The sequence below is a fragment of the Diadema setosum genome, chromosome 9 (genome assembly GCF_964275005.1).
Source record: "Diadema setosum chromosome 9, eeDiaSeto1, whole genome shotgun sequence".
Lineage (NCBI taxonomy): Eukaryota > Metazoa > Echinodermata > Echinoidea > Diadematoida > Diadematidae > Diadema > Diadema setosum.
In genome coordinates this window covers 36,846,134-36,866,371 of record NC_092693.1, presented here as the reverse complement: position 1 = coordinate 36,866,371, position 20,238 = coordinate 36,846,134, and the positions used below count along the sequence as shown (strand labels likewise).

General features: G+C 37.8%; 2 protein-coding genes across 4 annotated transcripts in view; one reads left to right on the top strand and one right to left on the bottom strand.

Moving 5' to 3' along the window:
• Window positions 1–436: 436 nt before the first annotated feature.
• Window positions 437–14,264, top strand: LOC140233066 (monomeric sarcosine oxidase-like). Its single transcript, XM_072313184.1, has 9 exons — window positions 437–517; window positions 4,713–4,955; window positions 5,270–5,330; window positions 7,057–7,248; window positions 9,095–9,305; window positions 9,877–10,043; window positions 10,738–10,927; window positions 11,601–11,734; window positions 12,614–14,264. Exons 2-9 carry the CDS (start codon window positions 4,835–4,837, stop codon window positions 12,780–12,782), a joined length of 1,245 nt encoding a protein of 414 aa, XP_072169285.1. The 5' UTR covers window positions 437–517; window positions 4,713–4,834; the 3' UTR covers window positions 12,783–14,264.
• A 4,303-nt stretch (window positions 14,265–18,567) lies between these two features.
• LOC140232478 (cytochrome P450 10-like) overlaps window positions 18,568–20,238 on the bottom strand; it is a 68,432-nt gene continuing 66,761 nt past the window's right edge. For all 3 annotated transcript variants that reach the window (XM_072312571.1, XM_072312573.1, XM_072312572.1), the window contains exons 9-10: window positions 19,689–19,892; window positions 18,568–18,872 (exon numbers count right to left, since the gene is read on the bottom strand). In XM_072312571.1, the coding sequence (XP_072168672.1) occupies window positions 18,759–18,872; window positions 19,689–19,892 (318 nt within the window). In that variant the 3' untranslated portion in view covers window positions 18,568–18,758. The remainder of the gene's footprint in view (window positions 18,873–19,688; window positions 19,893–20,238) is intronic.

Sequence of the window (20,238 nt, the reverse complement as noted above, 5' to 3'; positions counted from 1 at the left end):
GTGCTTTTGTCTGCTTGTTTATATATAAACATTTACATGGGTGGATTTGCACAAAAATAATTTCTTTGTACATCATGGTATATAATCATATCGTGCATAATTTTACCTATAAACATATATCGGCTTAATTGAATGCATAATTTTCTCTGTATACGATGTCAAGTTATTAAATTTCTTATTATAGACCGATTCAAGTGACTGTTCATGGAAGTGCGCCCTCTTAAGGCGACGCCATTACTGGGGGCCAACCAGGCCGGGTCGGCAAGCGCCGTGCGTGCGTGGCAAGGGTGCCCATGCCAGCGGCAGCCAGTGCTTTTACCACCCGGCGCCAGCGCAGCCGGCCAGCTAGCTATCTCTGGCGCTGGCAGCGATCGACGCATCTGGATTTGTGACAACTCTAACGTCTACTTTTTTTTTTTTTTTTCGTTAGCTAATTAATAAAATTAAACAACTTATACCGGCTACGAGCGAATGGGTAGATGGCATATACGGCTGTAGCCAAAACTTGAACTTCAAGGTAAATATCGGTACGATCCGTGAGTGGAATTGTAACACGTTAGACTCTATTTCTTTTGCGATGACCTGGGTATAGGTACTCGCGTGTAAGCCCCTTAACATTAGATCTATTCACATTTGTGTAAGAGGATAAAAAACACCTGGGGAGAACTATGGCTAGGCGCAGACAGACGTCTAGATAGTAAGCCTAGACTGTTGAGCAGTTAACTGATATAAATACAAATAATGAATCAGTTTTGAGCTAGATAGTAGATATGGCGCTATCAAAGCAACTAATAAGATCAGTTAACTTAAACCTTTTTAGGCTTTTGCCTTTTCTCGGACCAGTGGGGTAAAGTCTGTCTAACGTTTTTTAGATCTTGTCTAGAATTCTAGGCAACAGTCCAGACTAGATCTAGACCCGTCTAGACCTAATGACTTCTACCTAGAACCCTCTAACGTTAGCTACTTCCTATATCATTTTCGGTTGTCACTAACTTCCGGCAAGTCTAACTAAGTAAACTAAACTTAAGGCAAATCTAGGCGTTTCTAAGCCGTACAAACTTAAGAAGTTAATTTACGTCGCCTGATGTCAACAACCAAACATTCTACTGTTTAAGCTCTAAGTAACCTTGCATTTAACATCGCGCTAACGCCTAAAATTATAATCTACAAAAGTGATTTTCAAATCAAACTTTCTTAATATGAATTATGCTTATGAAACGGATGTTTGCCACCATTCATGGCAGTTCAATATCTATAAATATCACTTTTATCAAATATTAATTCAAATTCAGAGTTCCAGGCCCAATGGTCAATTTAATGCTGAACGCTTAGTGAAGAAGTAAAAATTTACAAGATTTTTTTTTTTTTTTTTACACATCTTGAAACATACATTTGGCTGTAGTGTAGGCTTTAAAATGTTTGTCATATACAATGTAGTATACCGTAGTAGCCAGGAAGTGTATTCTAACTTTTGTAAGTATTGCACCAAGCATTTAAAATATATACAACTGTATATATATATATATATATATATATATATATATTTAATTAATTCTCAAAATCTTTGATCTGAACCTGTCTTCTAAAATGAACAACTTTATTTCACGAATATGAATATGCAGTGATTTAGCCTAATCAAGAGAATCTATTAGGCATAGGCCAAAGTTTGTTTCAAAAATCTGTGCATTTTTTATACCGCTGTGTTTCACTTAAGTGTATATTATATTCATCATGCGTCAGTAGTATCTGAATTTCACACACTGACGTGCAGCTTCCATTTCCGTTTTTTCGCCTGTTATTTTATTTTGTGCACCCAACTGCACAATATGTGTTTTTTTTTTCTGATCCTTTGAAGCTTTCATTAATTTTAGATCGATATGTCTGAATTACTCAATTTGTCCAAAAGAAAGGCATTAAATGCCGCTGAATGACTTTTCCACAGTGAGTTAAACAATCACAATTTTAGCGCGGCGGTCGCCGACCCAGCGGCCGCCGGCGGCGCATGCGGCCGCGCCCAGCTAACTATGCGCGATGGGTACGCTGGGCTGCTAGCTGCAAATGCAACTCGCTGGGTAGCTAGCTCGCTGGGAGCCCCCGTTGGCCCCCAGTTATGGCGGCCGTTATAGCGCCGCTAGCGGCGGTAGGTGAATAGGCCATCGAAATTGAAACGGTCTATACCTTGACTGTCTTTCTGAGCTTCATGCTGTCAGAGTTCGAATTTCAGACAACGTTTTTCTATTCTTTAAAGGGGATGGCTAGTAACTGATCAGTGGGAATCAGTGGGAACATGCTGGGGGATGATTGCTCCAGTTCTTGTGGAATTCATTTAAGAGTACATTATATCTATTGTTGTGTGAAAATTATCTGCTTCAGAATGGTCCCATATTCAAGTAATGTGCAGTTTAATGCCCCGTCACTGTACAGGCATGGTAACGTAGAAACATTAAACTGCACATTTCTTGAATATGAAACCATTCTGAATCAAATAATTTTCACACAACAATAGATATATAATGTACTCTTGAATAGATCCCACAAGGATTGGAACAATCATCCCCCAGCATTCCCACTGATCAGTTACTAGCCATACCCTTTAAGTACAGTATTGGAAAACCTCTGAAATTATCTGTTTGTCATGCAAGATCATACATCATCAAATCAATAACATTGATAAATACAACTCCTGAATGAGTTGTTAAATTTTGTACTTCACTGATTGCGACTGTGTTTTGAATTAGCAGAAAAGTACTTCTGATTGGATAAAAAAAGTTAGTGACAGTGTTCTGTGCAAAAAATACAAGTCTTCAGTTTAAGAAGAATACGCTGATGTGGATACGGAATATCACAAGTAAAATGCATCGGAATTGGTCAGTTGCTATAGATGAGATAGATAAAGGGGATTAAGATTACGTATTTTGAAAAGAAAAATGATTAAAAAAATGGTAAGATAATCGTGTTTCTTAATAAATCACTTCAAGGAAAGTCTTGCTCTGCTTTCAATCATTGATGAAGCTTTTATGTTTTTTTTTTCTATACATGTACCAGTCCATAAAAAGTCACATCTCTGTAATGCGAGTCCATTGTGACTCTAGAAAATAAATTATATAGTATACAAGTAAATTCAAGTATAATTCTATTATGTCATAAATTATTGTACGGATATAATTGTGTGCATGATGTGTGCAACTGTACGTATATGATTTAAGATACATACATGTTTATATATAATTATGTATGTATGTATATATATATATATATGTATATATATGTATATATATATATATATATATATGTATATATATATGTATATATATATATATATATATATATATATATATACGCATATGTCGATACACAGGGCTCGACCATAGTGGCGACCCGGGATCACTAAAGATTGATACCGGTCCACCAAATTTCCAAGAAGGCTACCTTTTGGTTGTCCAATAGGGCATTCATGATTCAAAATGGATTTTTATGTTTCCTTTAAAATACGGGCCAAAAAATTTCAGATTTAAAGATTGAAGCGGCCCAAACGGGCCACCAGAGAAACAAATTAGTGTCGAGTCTTGATATATCAGCACTTATATTATACTGTATATATATATATATATATATATAAATACATATGTGTGTATGTGTGTGTGTAATGGGGCCCTGGTCCAAAACCCAGCACATGAGGAGATTAGGGAGTGGCTAGAATGGCGTTATAATTGTAGCACTTTCAGTTACCCGTTATAAAAATGGTACAGAAACCTAAACAGCGATGATGGATTACGACTTAAAAGACATCTGAGTAAAGTTGCCCATGTGCTTTTTTAAAATTCCTCAGGTGCCGTGTCAATACCAAGAGGTATAAAAAGGTGACTCGGCAATACTCCCCAAGGCACCCAGGAGACTTCAAACCAAGTCGCCTCCTCTTTTTCACGCTCGTTATGTTTCCGTAAAATTAGTTGCTCGGACACCAAGAGGTGATCTCAGATCTACAGTAAAGCGGTCGCTCGCATCTGATCGTGGAGACACTTTGCTTTAAATAGAAAAGCTAACACAATTTGCGAAAATTTACTCACCTTTGGCCCTCTGACTAATCCAAGCCAAAGATGCTTTGAACAATTTTGCTTGAACGTGTTGAAAGTTAAGGCTTCTGGTTTACTACAAAATTTTAACTTTAGAGTGACGAGGAAAAAATACTAAAATACTTTCATCTTCTACACATACATTTTGCATAAAGTTCAGATGTGCTGGTAAAAATAATGATAAATGGGAATAAAACCTATCCAAAGTAGGCGATATAGATATATAATTCTGATGTTTTTCAACACTTCTAACTCGAATTAAGCAAACAAAACAGGTAGACTTAAGCGGAAAGTTATATATATATATGACACACTTTGCACACTTACTGAACTGTACACATCTTTGCTCTGAACTTCAAATTGCTTCTTTATTATAGGGCAATTGTTCTTTAACAACTGCGAAGAGTGTAATAATACGTTGAAGGGGGGGGGGGGAGGGTTCAAAGTTCGATATTATAAAAGGCAGTCTTATTACATGTCGTGCTACGGCTATACGTATCCGACTTTGTGATGTAATTGTTCCTTATTGATCAACATGATCAAATCGGAACTTAGGTGTCACATGTCAGCACACATTCACTGGATCATTGCGCTGCAGCTCGTTGCAGATACTCACTTCCCACTGTGCACAACCTACAGCACTGTAGCACTGTGGATGCCCGCTGAAGGTATATAGTTCACACGCCCAGCCTGCCGTTGAATACCCGTTGAAGGTTTACTGATAACTCGCTACCCACCTTCATTGATCTACCAAAGACTGCATGCAAGACGAACTACCAGTTGGTGGGATGTCTGCTCCAAAGTATTACGACTACATTGTTGTGGGGTGCGGAGGGATTGGTAGCGCCACACTGTACTGGCTTGCCCGACGTGCTGGGAAAAGTGAGTCCCGAGCGTAACCCTTTAATCTCAGACGTCTTGTCTAACCATTTCCCTAATATCTTACATTTCTGTAAGACGGTTCAGATTTATAATAGGCTCCTACATACTATTTATTATGATCAATATTTTGTTTTGGGCAAGAAGAAGGCCCATACTGTATAAATCAGATAGTGTATCACAAGTTTCCGCACTTCTTCTTTTCTCTTTTTATCTACCCTCATAATTGCTCTCTCTCTCTCTCTCTCTCTCACTCTCTCTATGTCTTTAAACGGCGCCGACAGCATGATTAAAATATTGATAATTTTGCTTTTCAGAGGTGGAGAAGTTTAACCTCGGCCACGAAAATGGAGGCTCACAGGATCATTCCAGGATTATGTAAGAGATCAGATAGCACCTATACGGAGGTCATTACTGCTGACATCGGTTTTGGGGGTTTTATGTTTTTGTTTTCAGCAAATATTCCAAAATAATTTCGATTCTAGTAGCTCATCATGCAGGCTTGGAATTGTTCATGATAATATAATGAAAACAATACTAACAAAAACAATAAATACCATCCTTATTTCTTTCTTTAGGCGTAAATCATGAAATTAAACGTAACAGAGTCTATATTGTATGAATCAGGAAAGGATGTCAGGTATAAGGCATATTATTCACCCCATGGCATATCATTAACTACGAGAAGATTTCATTCACTTCCATGTCATGATTACTAGAACAAGTTATTGACCGAGTTTAGATGTGACATCCTAAATCTGGCATATTGCCGCAATGATATTGTAATTTCTGTTGTGTTCCTTACGTATTACAGTGTTTTCCTTTGATGTTGTTTGATATATTTCAAGAAAGTGATGATATACTTCTACATTATATTTTTTTTTTAAGTGCACCAAAACAACACTTGGATAACTGCAGACCGCATTTTTGGAATGTTATCTTAGCTTATTACAAAAGATATTAATTTATTTTTTTAACATTTAAAAATCAATTAACATATCAAACTATCAAAGGTGTCACTCTTCCGACCTTTGACTTATCATAAATCACAATTTTTAAGTGGTATTTTGATAATATAGTACAAATGGTATTTCAACATTTTCAAATGTTTGATGTAACAGGGTTTTTTCAGTACTGAGATTAAGATTTGATTGTAACATATTCCAAAATGTTAGATTAACATCTTAAAAGTTGTCAAAAAGGAAATTTACACCGGAATGGCATTTTGAATCACAATTTTAAGTGGTATTTTATAACATAATGCAAATGGTATTTCAACATTTTCCAAAATGTTAAGTTTAACACTTTCTAAAGTGTTGAATTAAAGATTTGATGTGTAACATTCTCTAAAATGCTGTATTAACATGTAAAAAGTTGTTTCTCCGCCAACCTATTTCTAATTGGAGATTACACTTGAAAATGCATCTTAACATATTACAAATTATACTTTAACATTTGAAGTCTGACATTTTTTTAAAAGATGTTAAATCACCATTCATGATTATGGATGTCACTCATCGCACTTTTGCCGAATGTTAGATCTAACTTTCAAAATGTTGGATTTACCACTACGTTCTTATTTTAGAGTGCTCAGTGTCTGCCTGTTGCTCACCTGACAAATGTAACAGCTGACATAGCAAAATAAATTTCAGCTGTAGATCTGTTTCTGATAGATTCGGATAAAATTGGGAATCCGCCGCAAATTCTAATATATTCATGATCTGGTCGATCAATAATTTACACATGTACATTACATTACTACCAATTTGTGTATAGGCATTCAATAGAAACGAAAGGAAAGTGTGGTTAGGAAAGTAGCGATGTGACAGGACGCAGAAATAAATTACAGGTAGAATAATTATGAAGTAAAATTAGAATGATGGAATCAATGTTAATTTGGTAAAATTCCCCGGAGAGAAATCACACAGACGAACGAAGTAGAAACTAGATCGATTCATAAGTGCTGAACAAACGTACAGAAGTAAGCGTTAATGACAGATTATGATACCGATCCCAAATCCTGATTTAGAACCATGAATACAAAGTTTAACGAAGAGAAAGATTCCTTTCATGTTTAACGTATACTTTTTTGTATGTACTTCAGCCGTCTCTCGTACAGCGGTCCGGAGTACGTAGAGCTGGCCAAAGGCACCTATAAGGCATGGGCGGAGGCGGAGAGGGAATCCGGGCTACAGGTGGTCTACAAGACTGGTGGCTTGGACATCACCAAGAGGGGTACACTGGGAGAAAAGATGGTGGAACATTATGCCGAAGCTATGGATGCTGCAAATGTAAGGTAGGTTTTAATGAGACAAATGATGGTGGGCAATGTAAGAAATTGGTTGATGATCGTTATTCGGAAAGTTCTTAAGACGAAATAAAGTTCTTCTTTTTTTCCTAACGTTCGTTCTTCCGAAACACACACAAAAAAAATTCCAAGACACCTAGATGTTCGTTACTCAGAAAATGAAAAAGGGTTCGTTAATCAAAAAACATATTGTGGCATTATACATTTGGAAGGTTCGTTCTTCCGACAAACTAATGTCCGAATGTTCGTTGAACCATGGTTGAACCGAAAATAACATAAGATTTGTTCTTCCTAGGGTTCGTTACCCCGAAGGTTTGTTAATGCGATAATGAAATAAGGTTTGTTATTCGGTCCGAGGTGAAAACAGGTACAATGTAAGTGCACTAACGGACCTTCATAATAACGAACCTTATTCATTTTAGAATAATTATTCTGTCATCAATACCATGATTAATGATCCAATTGTTCTTATGATAGTTATCCTTACTGTGATAATGATGTTAAATATCGTTAGTGTTGTTTTTATATCATTAATGTCCTGTATGATTATAATTGTTAAAATTATAAATATTGTGACTATCATTATGATTATTACTATTTTAACATTGTTATTTTCGAGAACCAGATGCATATTATCAGTGATTCGTAGAGTAGAAAACTGTACATTATGATTCTGTTTGTCGGTAGATTAACCTTAACTGCAGGCACTAAAACCATATCTGTATAGTCCATGTATATAAACTTTACAGCACTGAGTCATCAGCTGTGATATCGCATAAATTGAGTGCAAATGTTATTTGTCTTGTCATAATAGATTCTGTTCCAACATTATTTAGAGGCGTGACCTGCATAAATTTTATATCAGATGGATCATCGAAACGTGGTCGACACGAAATTGAAAGAATCCCCGGGGTATAAAGTGACAGCCTCGTGACCTGTAGCACATTTACACTGTGAGAAAAGTAGCCCTAAAGCACATCATTAGCTCAGATTTTATGTTCTATTTGCCACGCCACATGACTATTATCATATGGGTTTATGATTTTCCAGTCTGATTTTCATTCTCCTATATCTTCCCCTTTCTTTACTCTTGTTATCCACATCTTTATACTAAAGAGCTAGAACATTGTGCATTACGACCATGATGTTTACTCTGAAATCACCTTTGGCGTCTCCCATAATGATGTATGATTCGTCAACTCTAATTTGCAGTGATTTCGAGTTTAGAGCGATGAAAGTGCGCAAATTCCTATTTACCTATCTGTTTCCAACAACTAAAATCCTTGATTCAGATTTGGGTACATGAATATATTATTGCTTAATGTTGGGTCCTATCGCCTATAAAATGATATTGCTTGGGTACATAAAAATATTGCTTACATACATGAACTTTATTGTTATGATCTCTATTCATCTTGGATCAATTCTTTATCTGTGTGTCTTAATTGGTTGCTAGAAAAACTAATCTGGAATATTGCTGAAAATGTAAGGAACAGAGAATGTAGGAGTCTATGCCATATTTTTACTTCCCTTCTCTTTTTCCTATATAAAGCGCGTTTTGGGGTCTAGTATGGACCTCTTTTTCTTGAGCGAACTTCTGGAATGACGAACCTTATTTCATTTTAGGAATAACGAACCTTTGGAATAATGTCACATTATGCGAATTAATGAACCCTATTTGATTTCCGGATTTTGTGTGTTTCGGAATAACGAACCTTTAGAATAACAGACCTTATTCATTTTCAGATGAACGAACCCTATTTTTCATTTCGTCGGAATAACGAAACTTCGGAATAAAAAACATCATCCATTTTCAACTCAAACTGGTGTCCAGGTATGAGAGACTGGAAGGGGAAAGTCTGCGCCACAAGTTTCCTCAGTTCAACCCTACACCGGAATGGGTGTGTCTCTACCAGCAAGAATCAGGCCTGGTAGATGCTGCCATGGGTAACGCTATCCACACCCAGCTGGCACGGCTGCACGGCGCCACCATCGTCGAAAACGCTGCCGTTATGAAGTTGACGAAGCAGGGTAACTTGACAAAGGTATATAGGAAGAATCGAACCTACACCTGTAAACTCATTGTAATCCGATGGGTACTATTTTCACTCGTCTGCTCGAAAAAAAAAGTATATTTATATGCATAAAGCGTAGCTATATCTACAACTTGTGCACAAAACACCGTGCAAAATCTTGAAATTTCCATATTTTTATTTGACCTAAGTCTCAAATCCTAATTGTATCTGACTGATGAGAATTTCAAAGCTTTTTAAGCCATAAAAAACATTATATTTCACACCTTTTTGGCATAAACATTTAATTCTCGCAAGGCTTTTTTTAATGGAATATTGTGGGAAGATTACATCATCAGCTCATTAATTATCTTTTTTTTTTTTTTTTTTTAGTATTTAGTAACTTCCTTATTGATATCCCGATTCTGATAAAATTTTCATTGTTGTGCTTGTAAATTCCCCTCCCCCCTAAATGAAATAATTTCTGGTCCAGAAATTGTCCTTTAATATCTCTAAATACAGATGTTACATAGAGACTTCATCTTTGAATGAGAAGGCTTTCAATGTATATAGATATTTTGGAATACATGTAACTGCTAAACAGGTCTCCACAACCAAAGGTGACTTCCTGTGCAGGAAGGTGATAATCACAGCAGGTGCCTGGATGAACGAAGTCTTGTCGTCTGTTGGCGTGAAGATACCACTCACTGTCACCCAGGAGCAGGTCACCTACTACGCCACGCCCCACATGAAGGAATTCACCAAGGAGAGGTCGGTATTAAAGTGATCGGGATCTATCTGGCAAAGTGTTCTGTACAGAATTTGCTTGGAGAGTCAAGAGAGTTATCAATTCCTCTTCCAACTCTATGAGGATAACTTTTTTTTTATGAAGTCTATTGTAATCCAATGTTTTATCATGTATATGTACACAGGGCTCCCCTGGAAAGCAGTTGAGAAACTGAGGGGACTACCCTGTTTAAATATGACGGAATAAATAAATAAATAAATAAATACACGAGGATAATTTACTTCTGTTAACTTCACGTTTAGAGTATTGGCTTGTAAGCCTACATTTGAAATTTATTACATTTATTCAAGGAAGAATATTCCAATCTTTTACATTAAACTTGACATACGCGCGGTTCGAAAGGGGTCTATCTCGACATTTCAAGAAAGTGCCGTGTCGCCAGACTCTCTACGCGTAGAATATTACACACTAATTTTTATTCTTGACTCTGATATCGTGTGTATTTCACACATGGTGGTATGCTTTATAACATGTAACTCACCTTTGTCGAAAAAAAAAAAGTAACCCAATTCAGGTCCTTGGAACCCCAGGGAACGAAGTGCGGATGTGTATGCAAAATTGCTTTGGTTCTTATTAGAGGAACACATCAATGTTAAGTATTGAATTACCTGTTCGTTCTGGAACCTTAATCATTTTCTATTCAACTATTCGTTACAGTTTTCCTGTGTTTTGTTTTCGCCCTGGTCTTGAGCCCTCTGTCTACGCCCTGCCAATCCACGGTAATACCGGCTTTAAGGTTGGTCTCGATGCAGCAGGTCCGACCGTCACTGCATCCACTCGCACGTTCGTCCCGGACCGAGAGAGGGAGTTGAGGGCGGAGAGTGTCATAGCGGAATTGTGTCCGAGGGTGAGTATTAGAATTGCCACTGGAAACAAATACCACAAAACTACACACAGAAAACAAACAAACAAACAAACAAACAAACAAGTATCAACAATGAAAACAGCCTCTGGCGTTCTTTAAAGTCTGTAGGCCCTACACATGTATAGCTTTGTCTATGTAAGGCACTTGTTCTTCCAGTGCTGACTGAGGTTTCCAAGCTTGATAGGCTACTTGATTTGAGGTCTACTAACAGAGTGGCTTCGGCCGACAAACTTTTATACGTCAATTTAAAAGTCTAACCAGTCGACTCCCCTTGTTCCACCAACAGTACATCCAAAATTTAAACATAAACTGTGGTAGGCCGGTAGTATCGACGCTGAGGTCCTCAACAACAACAACAGCAGCGACAGCAACAACAACAACAGTAATGAAGACAACCGTTTTCTAGATTTCGTATCTCGAAGAGCAGAGGGCGCCTGCTAAGTTTGAAGGGGTCACCCAGGACAGTCAATTAATGCTATTAATGTATAGGCCTACGTGCCAGTCACACATGGTAAAAAATATCAACATCGCAGAGACAACTTTGTGATGAATGATTGAAGTATAACAAGTAGCCCAAGTGACAAAGTGACAGGTCCTCATAGGTGTAAAGATCATGGCAGAAACCTTAACCTATTTTCGCTCCCTGTACATCCAGGCTCTAGGACCAATACTGTGCACAAAGACCTGTCTCTACGCCATGACGCCAGACAGACACTTTGTGATTGACAACTGTCGTGAGACTGGTTACCCTGACGTCATTTTCTGCTGTGGAGCTGGCCACGCCTACAAGTGAGTGCTACCTATTAGAGAAGTTTTCATTCATCGAAAGTTGTTTACTTTAGTTTGATCCATTCTTTCTTACATTCTTGTCTGCAAAGGTGATGTCGAGAACATTGCAGCAATTCAACGGAAAAGTGATGGTTGGAACTATTTTATATCTGTTCGTCTTTGTTTCTAATCATAATCATAATCTTTTGAAGGGTACCAGTGAGATATACGTTGAGGAAACGGAGATTTGCCAAAATGCAGCCACACTGATAAAATTCAGTCCTCTGTTCTTCCTTCAAAAGAGTGCAAGCGTTGGTTCTGTTTTGATATTGGAATGTTAGAAATAGTGGAGAATTGACATGACGAAATGAAATACGTAAATTATGCAAAATATCATCGAATAACGGGCTATTAAAAGGAGGATGTGTCTTCAAATGTGTGGTCAAGGTACATGTATATAAATTATCAGAATCTAACAATATAAATGACTTTGCATATACTATAATAGGTCACCATACGATCGATACCATTGTTGAATGCGAAACATTTTGATCCATTGCACTATTGAAGATCATTCACACCTTGTTTCATTCAGTACTTTGACGTTGTTTAAATCGTGGCTCCAACACAATGAAAGGCTTTTTTTTTTCAGACTGGGAGTTTGCTGAAAAGCCTGTAAAAGCAATAATCACGGTTTATGTTGTTATCGCGTGCAATCCAAATCTGCTCCACGGCACCGGCACGCGCGATATCGAAAGTGTGCAAAGTTTCTTTTCAGGCGATGTCATGTGATAACCGCTCGAGCAATCGAGTAGCAAGTATCTTTTAAGCGGTCTATGAGGCTGACAGGTTAATACATTGTACTTACGATTGTTTGGTTTTTGATGGTCACCAATGCAGATTTGCTGGAGTGTTGGGCAAAATTCTGAGCCAGCTTGCCGTTGATGGGCGGAGCGACTTTGACATCAGCTTCTTTAACATGGAAAGAGACGCCATTACAGATCCCTCCTACAAACCCTGCTTCCGGCTCGGTATACGTGAGCAGGACCTCACATCGTCGAAACTGTGAAACATGCTCACATAGAGCATTATTCAGTTCTCCCACCCTGACCAATGGCTCATCACAAGCGATACATCGTACAAAAGTTGACTTGATTGAATAAAGAAATATCAATCAAATAGCTGTAGACTTTTCATTCAAAATACTATAATTTGATAATGCTGATCTTTTTATCTTTCAGTTTTTTTTTTCATATTCATACGTATAATAAACATAAAAGGTCAGTAATTATGATTATCCTCTGAAGAGTTCACATTCATGAAAAGCCGAGCACAGACAACATCTGAAAATGGCAGAAGTGCAATAGCGCCATCTCTAACAGCTAACTGCTCATCGCATATGACGTATGAGAATGCGCTACTGTTTGTATCTGTTGCTAGAATCGATTAGAGCTTTGAAAAGAAATCGTAAAAGCAGGGCATTTTCTTTATTGTTACTGTATGTTTGTTTTATTGTTTGTTTGTTGGTTGGTTGGTTGGTTTCACTCTCTGTAAACCATTGTGTATCTACTGGTCTCATCTTATTCCAACAATTTGCAGTGGGAGAGGGAGTGGCTGTCTCTGTTCTTACTCCGCTCTGAAGTCCTATAGGAGAAAAGCGAATTGTGAAGTGTTGTAGTTTATCATATCCACTGAAAGATTACCTGTATTGTGAATTTACTATAATAGTTTCGTAAAAGTTAAAGAAAACACGTCAAGTTTACAGGCTTGATGGATTTTGTTTAGATTTTTTCCTAGCGTATACATGTTGTATTCATTAACCATGGCAGTGATAGCTATAGTTAACTTGTTCTTGTCACGCTGGCATTCCTTGTTGTATTCTTACCTCCGTCCATTCCCTGATTTGTGACCTCTGAAATCTATGGATATTGCTGTATACAGTGTTTTACTTTGAATGACAGATTGCAATGACTGTCTCATTGTTTTATTTTCAAATGTATATCGCATGTTGACCTCTGAAATGTATGGATATTGCTGTATACAGCGTTGTACCATATACGATTGAACAGCCCTTTGAATGACAGATTGCAATGACTGTTTCATTGTTTTGTTTTCAATGTATATCGCATGTTTTATCATGTCAAAAAAGTGTTAATATATTTGTCCTCGCTGCGATGTTGATAACATGAGACACAGTATGTACACTTACTAATTGAAAGATGACGGATGAACATATTGGTTGGAAAAGTGGTTTTGTTACAAGCCCTAAAAAGGACCATTCCATTCACAAGTGGGAAATCTAACGCAGAATGTGGAAAGGTAATACTGGTAGTCTCTTACTCGGGCCGTTTGCTAATATTCCTTTTTGGGAATGTGGTCTTCTTCCACTATAGAAATCATCAGGGAAGATCTCCAAAAGTTTTAAATGGGACCGACGAGCATGTCTCCATCTCCAATAATCTACGACGCTGTCGTCATCGCTTCCATGACGTCACTCTCACTGCCACTCTTCATCACAACCTTTAAAGGGATGATCTAGTTTTGGTTGAGTCGGGGATTCAGATTTTAACCTCGTTTGCGAGATAATTAAAAACCACTTGTGATATGAAAGAACATGCAATTCTAAGAAGGAATTAATGTTTATTTGATGAAAAATCGTTTTTGAAATGGCTGAGATATCCAAAGAAAAAGTGAAGCAAAGTGGTCCTAATAAAAGTTGGGCCCCACCTTTTATTAGGACCTCTTTGCTTTTGGATATCCCAGCCATTTCAATACCAACTTTTATCAAATAAACTTTGAATTCCTCTTAGAATTGCATGTTCTTTTATATTCTACAAAGGATTTCTCATAATCTCACAAAAAAAGTTGGAATCTGAAGCCCAATCTCAACCAAATGCATATCATCCCTTAAACATCACATCATTCACTGGATAAAAAAACAAAAACAAACAAGAAGTGCACTTGAAAAAGATGGGATAATTATTCTCACTTCCCCACGTGATTGGTGCATATTTATTTTGATTTCTGTCTCATAATACCAGTGATATAGTGACAGCTATGAGGCGTAATAGAATACAATATCTAGCAGATTCTGCGCTACCTCTGCACAATTCAGTCTGTCGTTTCTAACGTGAATTCACATGTCGCTGCTGTGACCAGCAAATAAGTACGCCCGCACTGGGCTGTATATAATTTTATGTGTGAGAAAAAAAAAGTTAACACAATGCATTATTGTGTACAAATTGTAAGTACTACATTTGTTAATTTTACTGGACAGTTAAATAGACTTTATTTGTCTGTCCATTTTTAGCACCGAGAAGGTTGGTGTAAATCGAGTTGTTATCTTTTAGACCTGTTATGCATCCTTCTACTTAATTACTTGGTAAGAAGACTATCAGTTTTCATGTTTAAACACATATTTCATTCCCATAATTACAGATCGTTTCACCAACTTGAAAGTATTTGTCATTCAGAAAAAAAAAGCGTGGAGTTAATCATGATTATTCGTTGTTTTAGCTTTTCTAAAAGAAGAAATCATAAAAAAAATAAAATTCAGGACATATGTCAACTGTAATTAAAAACATTTGAAATCTTGCAATGTATGGATAAAATACAACTTTCTCATTCGTCAATTACTTGGAAAAGCTCATCACAGGCTGATAAAAGAAATTAAATAATGTAAGTAATACATCCATGTGTTCAGCTGTAAGACTAAAATATACAATTCATGTGCTTGTTCTTTCGAAGACTTGTAGAGTTATATTTCACATCAGATGGATAATGCCAACAACAATACGTCGGAAATTCATGTCATGCCCTGAAATTAGCATCTCGTGCGAGAAGTTATTTTGATGAGTTGTCGTTCGACACTTCAAAGAGCATTAGTTTATTACTCGGATATGCGAGTCTAGGATTCCTCCTACAAGTAAGAGTTCAATCACAGCATTTTATGTGAAGTTTAACATTTTCCGTTAGTAGCATAATATCACCACTACCCTTTCGGGACTCGACTATACCGTTACCATGGTTACAGCGCGTCTCTGTATAGTCGAGAGTCAGGTCAATTGACACAAACGTGCCATCGTTTCGTGATTCAAGTAGAATACGGCAAGAAATGCGGCTAAAGTCAACTGTAATGATTTTCCCCCTGTTTCTGGCATGCCAGTCTACAACCAATGATAAATAGAACCAGTACATAAACAATACCCACCATGTGTAGCAGAATAAAACCTGCAGTTCGATATAATAAATTACATCACATCCAGATCTTCATGCTAATGATCGCGGAGTATAAATGTGTTCTTATACGATTATGTGTTCAAGCGCTGTCAACAAATCTTGACGGACACTATGAAGCAAATATTACTGAAGACAAGACCAACAAACATAAACCTGCCGACATACCGGAAGAGTTTTGCCAAGGTATTGTGACACGGCATGTCCGTAATTAAAAAACTAAAACAAAAACAATCTAGATACTGTGTCAAAACAACGGTACTATTGATATAACAAAAACAGGAAGGAAACACACATTTTGTTTATAAAGGAAGTTGATGATGCAGATTAAATAATAAACATTAACATAAACTACTGACAGAGATGCATTACAGATTTCAATAAAGTCGGGCATATCGCTAAAATATCTACTCAAATGCAAGCAACGCAGCTGCAACAAGTGTATCCATAGCATCACAGTAAATCAGAATATTATGCACAGAATTTGGCGATTTGTTATACCAGTAGAATGTAAATAATATATCATTTTGTACAATTTCTATTAATGAGACGCAAACACTCATAAGTTTTTCTTTCAAAAAAATAACTGTTTGTTCAATATATAGTGATAATAATACGACTGACATACAGGTTTTGAAGCCCTTAAAATATAAACTCCGTTTTGAAAAATGTTATGTACATATATACACGTAAACCCCGTGGCACGCCGAAAATTGCCACATTATGTACACATTTACAATAATTTCCTTTACAGAGACCTCGGAAACGAGAATTAAAAACATCACACATAACCACATATGACTATGATGAATGGCACATTAAACTATCTTATATAACACTACACACAATATGATAAAGTTACTGAATTTGGTAAAATTAAGTATGGAAAATACACACGATGCAAGACAAAGGGTAAGGAGGTGTAAAGCTTTAGACGTTCTTCTCTATCGCATTTTCTGTATTTGCTACATCTTTCTCTTCGACTGCGCATTTTTTAGTTCATGAAAGCCAGTTTCTTATCAGAGAAACCGCAAATGACATGGTTCGACTTCTTTTTTTTTTTTTTTTTTTTTTTGATGTTGCAACTGAACTGCTTTAATCGACAACTTTTCGTCAACACTGTTCATTACTAAATAGCTTGATGGTTTGCTCATTTGTAAATCAGCCAGAAGCGTGCAAATCGCGTGCCTGCACGATTCTGTTGCTAATCCATTCGGAACATGGAGGGCGCCATCTTTGGCGGAGGTATGGAAAGGAGGAAAATGCGACAGCCTACGAAACATAGCCACACAACCTAGTCGGATCTGTCAGGTTATCTGCGTCTTGCGTCCGCTGTTAGTCTAAATCTTTTCCAAACTAATTCGCTTCGCGTGCATAAGCCAGAAACTTTTCTCACTCAGTAGCGGCAGATTTATTTCAATATTTTTGCACCAGTATCCTCAATTCTCTTCAACTTTAGTGATAGAACGGAAATGACGTCAGGGTGACGCAAACGAGGAACGATCAGGGTTATCGTGTGTCGCTGCAGGCACTTGGGTAGGAATATCTTTACAAGTTCATGAATATCGCGTACAATCAGAATACAGCAAGAAAACGATCTATACAATAAGATACAAACAATGCATGAATTCAGATCTCACAGCTCTCTATTAAAGTACTTCATTTTATATGTTGATCAACCGCCCAGACGACAGTATTTCCCACAATGTGAATTCAGCAATGCTGCTGTCGTCTCTTTCTTTTTCCAGATATGTCATTTTGAAATTATGTTGATACACTTCTCGTTCCGAGCAAAATGAGACACATTTGCGGATTGTAGTTACATCTTACTGCGCATGAAGACTTTAAAGACACCCTACAGCAAATCTAAATGTATATTATGAATGACGTCATCTTTCCGAGCAGGACGAATGTACGCCCCCTACGTCATCTGCAAGCAGCAACTCTGAACATACTTCTCAAACAGTTCAGTAACCAGTACAAGGACACCCACTGAGGGTATAGATAGCAAGTGTAGACCACTGCGACCGCAAGGAACTTGCTGGCGTCAACTCGACAAGCCAAGTTAGCACCTGCACAGGGGCTAGTTTGAAATCTGCTGTGCATTCTTGATTTTCAGCCAAGGGCGATTGGAATCCAACTGAAAGTTAAAGGCACTCCCAGACTGTGACGAATGTATGTGTTTGCGTGTGACTGTGTGTGTTTGTGTGTGACTGTGTGAAACGAGAAAATTCACATTATGTTTTAACGGCAATGCTATGAAGATTTACGGAAATGGATGTTCAAGTGTATTCATTGTAGTAAGCGTCCAATGTACCCTGCAAACGTGAGGTATGACTCTACTTCATTACGGGGCAAATATTAAGCAGAAATACAAAAACCAGGCAGAACCAACATAGGGACTGTTTCAAAAGTGTTTTGAAATACAGAAGACGTTAAGATGACTGTATACAGAAAGCTGGTTCGGGCATGAAATCTGATCTCGTCCTGAAAGTGTTGTTGCTAGATTTCCAACTGGCGCTCGATGTCAAAGTTGTATGTAATTACTGTTGAAGCAGGCATTTTGTGCTGTATGATTTGACTCTCCACGTGCGGGAAACTTTAAGCACGACATGATTCGTCACTTCGGCGGAAAGATCCAAAGTACATATCTGTCCGTCACAGATTCGATCGGAGCGGGCAACACAAGAACGCGCACGCATTGAATGTACAGTCAACAACAACACACAACACAAGTGTCCGTTCCTGCGCTCATCTTTCCCGGTCTGGCGAAGACTATAGAAGGAACGCGTTCATTGGCTGGATAATGTCACGTGCGTTCTACAAACTTGAACTGCGCAGGTCTGTCCGGCACATTGGTCAGTCTGAAGAGAAGTTCCATGTCTTCTTCGTGATGCCACTCGATCTTGAAATTCTTGATGAGCTGCAAACAGAAAGTGAGAAGTCATACAAACAATCAATCAACCATGTAACTTTCTTGCAGTTAATAACCCATACGCATTGCAGCTTTTAGTCATAATCTATCACAATTATATACTGTCGATGACGGAATACTGTTGATGTACGCAACGAGTCACTCCTCCCTATAAGATGATTCCTTATGCAGAGCTCCACACTAACTTTTATTTTTGGTGGCCCAAAGGCAAACATCCGACCTTTTTTGGTGGCCCGATCAGGCCACCAAATTCTTCATTTCTGAAATTTTGGTGGCCCGACATGCGTTTTTGGTGGCCCCGGGCCACCGGGCCACCGTTAGTGTCGAGCCCTGCCTTATGATGTATCGCACTCATGCATTTAGAATTATCTAATCCATGACGTCATTCTGATATTCTGACTACAATACTACACATTGTAGTACAATGTGTAGTATGTTACCCCATCTCCCTTACATCTGCAAGAAACTTTGTGGCACAACAAAGCATACATATATAATGAAGAGTTTGAATACAAAAACAGAAGAAAAAAAAACACGTCATTTTCAAAGTTTTAACAAGGAAGGCCATCATCAAATGGAAAAACCAAATCTTTCTAATGATACTGCGCACTCGCTACATAACAAGAATTTTTTTTTTCGAAAATATCATTAAAACTTAGTTCATACACTTTAATTAATTCATTTGTTTTCGGAAGCATTAAGAAATGTCTCAAGTTGATAAAAATGGAAATATGGGTTTTTGCATCTAAACTCTTCATTTACAAGTAGTTAAAGAGGCAGACGTTTTCGCCCTCCGGGACATACCTTGATGAGCATGATGTAGAGATCCTGCTCGGCCATCCGCCTTCCCGTACACATGCGGGAGCCGTGGCCGAAGGGGAGGATGAGGTACGGGTCGACGTTCTCGCACTCCTTGTCGCCGCGAAGCCATCTCTCTGGCTTGAACTTCTCTGGCGTTGGGAAGTATTCCTCCATCAGGCCGGCTATGCAGTGAATTCTAACGATGGTCTGCAGTGTGAGGAATTATATGGCCGAGATGTAATAGTGTTTCCATACCACGGGGCAGAGAGCTGATAAATCTAACAGCTTCATTCCTTGACCGACTGTTCATTTACCAGTGTCTTTATAATTGCTGTCATCATCATCATCATCACCATCATCACCATCATCACCATCACCATCACCATCACCATCATCATCATCATCACTGTCGTCATCATCATCATTATCATCATCATCATAATTTTTTTTTAAAACCTTGACATTGTATCTACCACAGTTTATTCAGTTCGGAGTGGAATGAAAAGGACATGATAGCATAATACACAGAATATTTTGTGTCGTGGTGGAGAAA

Coding starts and splice junctions, on each gene's coding strand:
- LOC140233066 (XM_072313184.1), top strand. CDS start 4,835: ATGCAAGACGAACTACCAGTTGGTGGGATGTCTGCTCCAAAGTATTAC. Junction 5,331..7,056: donor CAGGATCATTCCAGGATTAT/GTAAGAGATCAG, acceptor TATGTACTTCAG/CCGTCTCTCGTACAGCGGTC. Junction 11,735..12,613: donor GGAGCTGGCCACGCCTACAA/GTGAGTGCTACC, acceptor TCACCAATGCAG/ATTTGCTGGAGTGTTGGGCA.